At 37.7% G+C, this 4,793-nt stretch overlaps 1 protein-coding gene across 1 annotated transcript; it reads left to right on the plus strand.

The window, feature by feature from the left end:
* The first annotated feature begins 1,343 nt into the window (after nucleotides 1-1,343).
* On the plus strand, nucleotides 1,344-1,846 carry LOC104871423 (histone H2B subacrosomal variant). Its single transcript, XM_010637332.1, has one exon. It carries the CDS (start codon nucleotides 1,425-1,427, stop codon nucleotides 1,791-1,793), a length of 369 nt encoding a protein of 122 aa, XP_010635634.1. The 5' UTR covers nucleotides 1,344-1,424; the 3' UTR covers nucleotides 1,794-1,846.
* Nucleotides 1,847-4,793: the final 2,947 nt, after the last annotated feature.

Here is a 4,793-nt window from a genome sequence, read left to right on the forward strand (position 1 = left end):
GAAGAGCTTACAGAAATAGACACTGAACAATGGTAGTAATGGTTATAAAAATTATTAATCAGTCTGTTTTTTTTTGTTGTTTTTTTTTTTTGGTACCGGGGATCAAACTTGGATCCTTGTGCTTGTGATGCAGGCAGCAGAACCACTGAGCTAAATCCCTGTCCCTTGGTTATAAAAATTATGAATAATTGAAATGCTCATGAGTTGTTACTTTGAAAGTAATTCTATTTTTTAACTCAGAAACAAATTTGCTTAAGAAAGCAAACTGATATTTTAAGCAGGCATATCAGCATGACACATGGGCAAGAATGACTCTGAACAGATCTTTTGGTTAATGCCAGAATTAGAATATAAAGTAAAAGCAGACCATACAGGATAGCTCATGAAATCTGCACAACAAGCTGAGAATGCAATCCCCTGCAATCCCAGTACTTTGGAAAGTGGAGCCAAAGGATTGCAAGTTTGAGCCCAGCCTGGGCAATTTAGCAACTTAGCAAGACCCTGTCTCAAAAGTTCTTTTAAAAAATTTGAAGAGGTTAGGAACATCGCTCAGTGGAAAGGTTCAATGCCTAGTACCACCAAAACTAAACAAAGAAATTTGTAAGAATGATACTGAGTTTAAAAGGTTAATGAACACAGTCTACATAGTTTGTTATTGTTGTTGTTGTTTGGAGTTTTTTTTTTTTGCTTTGTTTTGTTTTGTTTTCTTTTCTTTTCTTTCTTGGTTCCAGACATCGAACTTGGGACCCTAAGAGGCAGGCAGTGGAACCACTGAACTAAATCCCTAGCCCTAGTCTATATAGTTTTTGTTTTAGTCTCCATATATATACTTCTGAGGAGTTCGGAGTTAGGGGAAAAATTAGACTGCACTTAAAAAACAAAGGTCACAGTTTTTGAAACCAGATTAGCTCTATGTAGTTTTCAATTATTATTATTAGAAAATCATTTTGAGATTTTTAAATGGCTTATTTAATCACTAATTTGCTTATAAAATCAATTTATATATGCGCTTATAAACAAAGGCTTATGGCAGCTTTTCCTCTGTTTTTCTTACTCTCATCCCCCAATTTGATGAGGTTTTGCCCAAGTCTAAGAATATTGTATAGAATGCTTTCGAATTGCCAAGAAACAAAGTAGAAAAAAGAAAAAGAGCACTCCTCTTTTCTGCCAATTCTTCTGCCACACACTCTGTACCTTCTTAAGAAGCTTTAGGTTGGCCAAGAACAGGATTTGCCCTTAACAACAAATGAGTGCCAGGGTTACTAGGTAATTGTGATACAGAAAAGCAACCTCCAATCAGAGAGAAGTCTCAACAATCTAACTATGACACATCGCCATAAATAGGGGGACCCCCCCACCCATGCTTAGGCCCTTCTCCTCACCATTCGTAACTGATAAGAGGGACAACATCCACGACTCCCACAATGGTCAGATTCATCACCAAGCAGTACAGATACTTCAAAGAACATACAACACCAATGTACAGGAAGAAGTCATGTCTCCGCAACAGTTCTGGCCGCAGAAATTATTCACTCTATGTAAGCAGGGTCCTAAAGAAAGTTGCTCCCCAGAGGGGCATATCATCCAGCACCTTGGACATCATGAATGCCCTGATCAACAACATCTTCGAATGCATTGCTACGGAAGCCCACCACCTGATGTGTTCCAGAAATCGCTGTACCCTCACCCCAGAAGACATCGAGAAGGCAGTGTATTTGCTGTTGCCTGGGGAACTTGCTAAGTTTGCCGTGGCTTTCGCAAGCAAAGCAGTCCACAAATATGTCCACTCTTAAACTCCACGTACCAGCTTCATCGAATCTTGAGGAAAGTAAATGAAGCTTAACCCCCAAAAATTGCCTCAGTGTTGAATTCTCTTTTTTAACAACAGTAGGATTTCTTGATGTTTTCCCATTTTGCCTGTCTCTAGAGATGAATTGTCTTACTATTATAACTTCTATCTCTTTGACTATTTAGATTTTCCTGACATCTGCCCAGGCTCCAGTTAGAAATTGTTTTTCCTATGAATGTGAAAGTTTATTACATTGGATCCTTGAATTATGAACTAAGTTGGTTCCCAAGGGCTAGTTGTAGCTGAAGTTGGTCATAAGTCAATATAGCTATCTAGATGTTTACCTGGGTGCGTGCTATAAATAACAAGAGGCAATCGCTTCTCGGCCTTTTGGTTAAGATCAACTGTAGTATAGATAACAAGAGGCAGATGAATCTAATTAATATAATCAACCCAAGTTGTTTATGTATCAGGCCAGTTGTAACTTGAGAGTCCACTGTATATAAATTGAATGCTTGAGGTTTTAGGTATTTAGGTAACCTTTAAGGTTCTTAATTATCTACAGGTTTATTCTATCCAGCTATTTTGACAACCAGGTTATGCTAATTTTGAATTTAGAAAGACAATTTTACTCAAATATTATACCAACAATTTTCATCAAGAAGTATTTCCTAGAGCAAATTACATTCAACCATTCAATGAATGCTTTCATAGAACATTTTAAAAGCTTCCTTGTTTTAATTCTTATTTTCTGCATTTCAACCAGTTCAGTTGTTGCCCATGTACTGTATATTTTAAAGATTTGGTTCACCAAAGTAATGGTTTAACATAAGAACGCTCATAAACTTGCCACCCAATTTGTGAATTTTAAAAACTTCACAAAATTCACTAAAGATCTTTTCCAATCCCATCTTCCTGTATAATATCCTGAGTTTGTTTCTTCCCCACTCCATTGCTTTTCTTTGCCCATTTGCTACCTCTGTAGTGTCTGAGTACGTATACTGTATACATGGGTTTAATTTTGCTTGTGACAACATGACATCATAGTACGTGTGTTCTTCCACACCTACAGCTTTCTCTTCACATAGGAATGCAAATACTTCTTGTTTCTAAGACAAATTGATATATGTAGCTCCCTTTCTTTTCACTCCTATGATCTGTGGGACTCCATAGTTTGAAAATGCAACACTTTATTATCCATTCTCTGTTGGTGGAGGTTTGAGATGATTTCTATTTTTAACTATTATGAGGGATGCTGCTATAATAATGAGAGTTACAACAATACCTAAAAGATATATTGCTTGATTTATGCCCAGAACTCTACATATGTTACTCATTTAAATCACCGCAACAACTTTGTGAGAATTAAATTATCCCTACCCCACAGATGATGAAAATAGGGCCTTTGTCTGAAGCCACACAGCTTTGTTAAGTGGCAGGGCTGAGAGCTGATCAGTTAACAGTCTCAGCTACAGACAGTCGACTACATGCTATGAACACTCTTGTCCCTATCTTCTGATACCCAAAAGAATTTCTCTGGGCAAACTATCCCAGAGTGAAATTGCTGGGTCATGGATAGCCCATATTTAATTTTACTAGGTGTTGCCAGACTGTCTTCCAAAGTGTTTGCATCAATTTAGGTTTGTAGTGGATGAGAGTAATTTAGTTTTCTAATTACAAAGAACACATAAATTTCCTCAAGAAAGAGTGGCATACTTTATGTATATATATTCTTCCCAGGGGAAGGTCTCTTCAATTCTCATTTAGGACCCACTCTGTTTCTCTTGGGTTGATCACTTCTAAGTTTTTCTTGTAAGAGTTTTTGGAAATAGACTTGGCGGGGTCCACTCATGCCACTTGAGTCAGGCCTGGACAGAAGTTACTGGTCACCTTCAAATCTAGTTTATCTCAATCAGATGCCCACATCTGGCTATGAGGTATGGCTTGGTACAAGAAGGGCCTCAGAGTCTACCAGAGATCTGCACATTACAGCTTTACCAACTATGGTTTCAGGGAAAAGGGGAAAAAAGGGAAGTAAAAAGGATTAAGATGCAGTACATATATGTACCAACTCCCCACTGATGAATGTATTCATTATGTATTACAAATGTAATTATAAAAGAAAAAAAAACAGCTTTTTCTGGTACATCTCCACAAGATAAGAAAGGTTTTTACATTTTTGTAGGGATGTTTAAAGGAAACAGGAGACAGGAAAAGTATTCAACAGGCCTAATGTGGCCCACAAAGCCTAAAATATAGATGCACACATAGCAAATTTTTTGTCAAAGACCACATTTGTGACAGTGATTGCATACGATTACAATGGAGCTGAAAAATTCCTATCACCTAATATTTTCATCTACCTTTTCCATGTTTAGATACTTGGCTATTTACCATTGTGCTACAGCTGCTCACAGTATTCAGTACAGCACATGCAGTACGAGGTCTCAGCCTAGAAGCAATAGGCTGACCCAGATCACTGCAGCGTGTAGTGGGCTTCACTGTCTGAGTCTGCGTGATTGTACTCTATAATGTTTGCACAGCAACAAATCACCCGATGACAAAATCACCTGGTAACACATTTCTCATAATGACTATACAGCATTTACTATCTGGCTGTTTACAGAAAAAGACCCACCTCTGTTTTGTAAAGCACTCTACTTTTTGGGGGGCTTGTAATAGATATGTTTTCTAAGGCTTTGCCAGTTCAGCTCAGTTCAAAAGTAGAAAAAGTTTATAGTTGACTTTCAAATCATTGGAATAAGAGGGATAAACACAAATGTTATTCAATAATTAGGACAATGGTCTGATTACCTACAAAACAAGTGTGCAGTTTGACACCACTCAGGACACTCACATAGTTGTGCGACCATCACTGTAGTCCATCTCCAGAACTCTTTCCCGCACCAAAACTGTACCCATTAAACAGTAACTCCCCATTTCTTCCCTTTCCAGCTTCTGGAAACCACAATCCTGCTTTTAGTCTTTATAATTTTTGTTTGTT

This window comes from Fukomys damarensis, unplaced genomic scaffold (genome assembly GCF_012274545.1).
Source record: "Fukomys damarensis isolate Sample0158 unplaced genomic scaffold, DMR_v1.0_HiC HiC_scaffold_1, whole genome shotgun sequence".
Taxonomy (NCBI): Eukaryota; Metazoa; Chordata; class Mammalia; order Rodentia; family Bathyergidae; genus Fukomys; species Fukomys damarensis.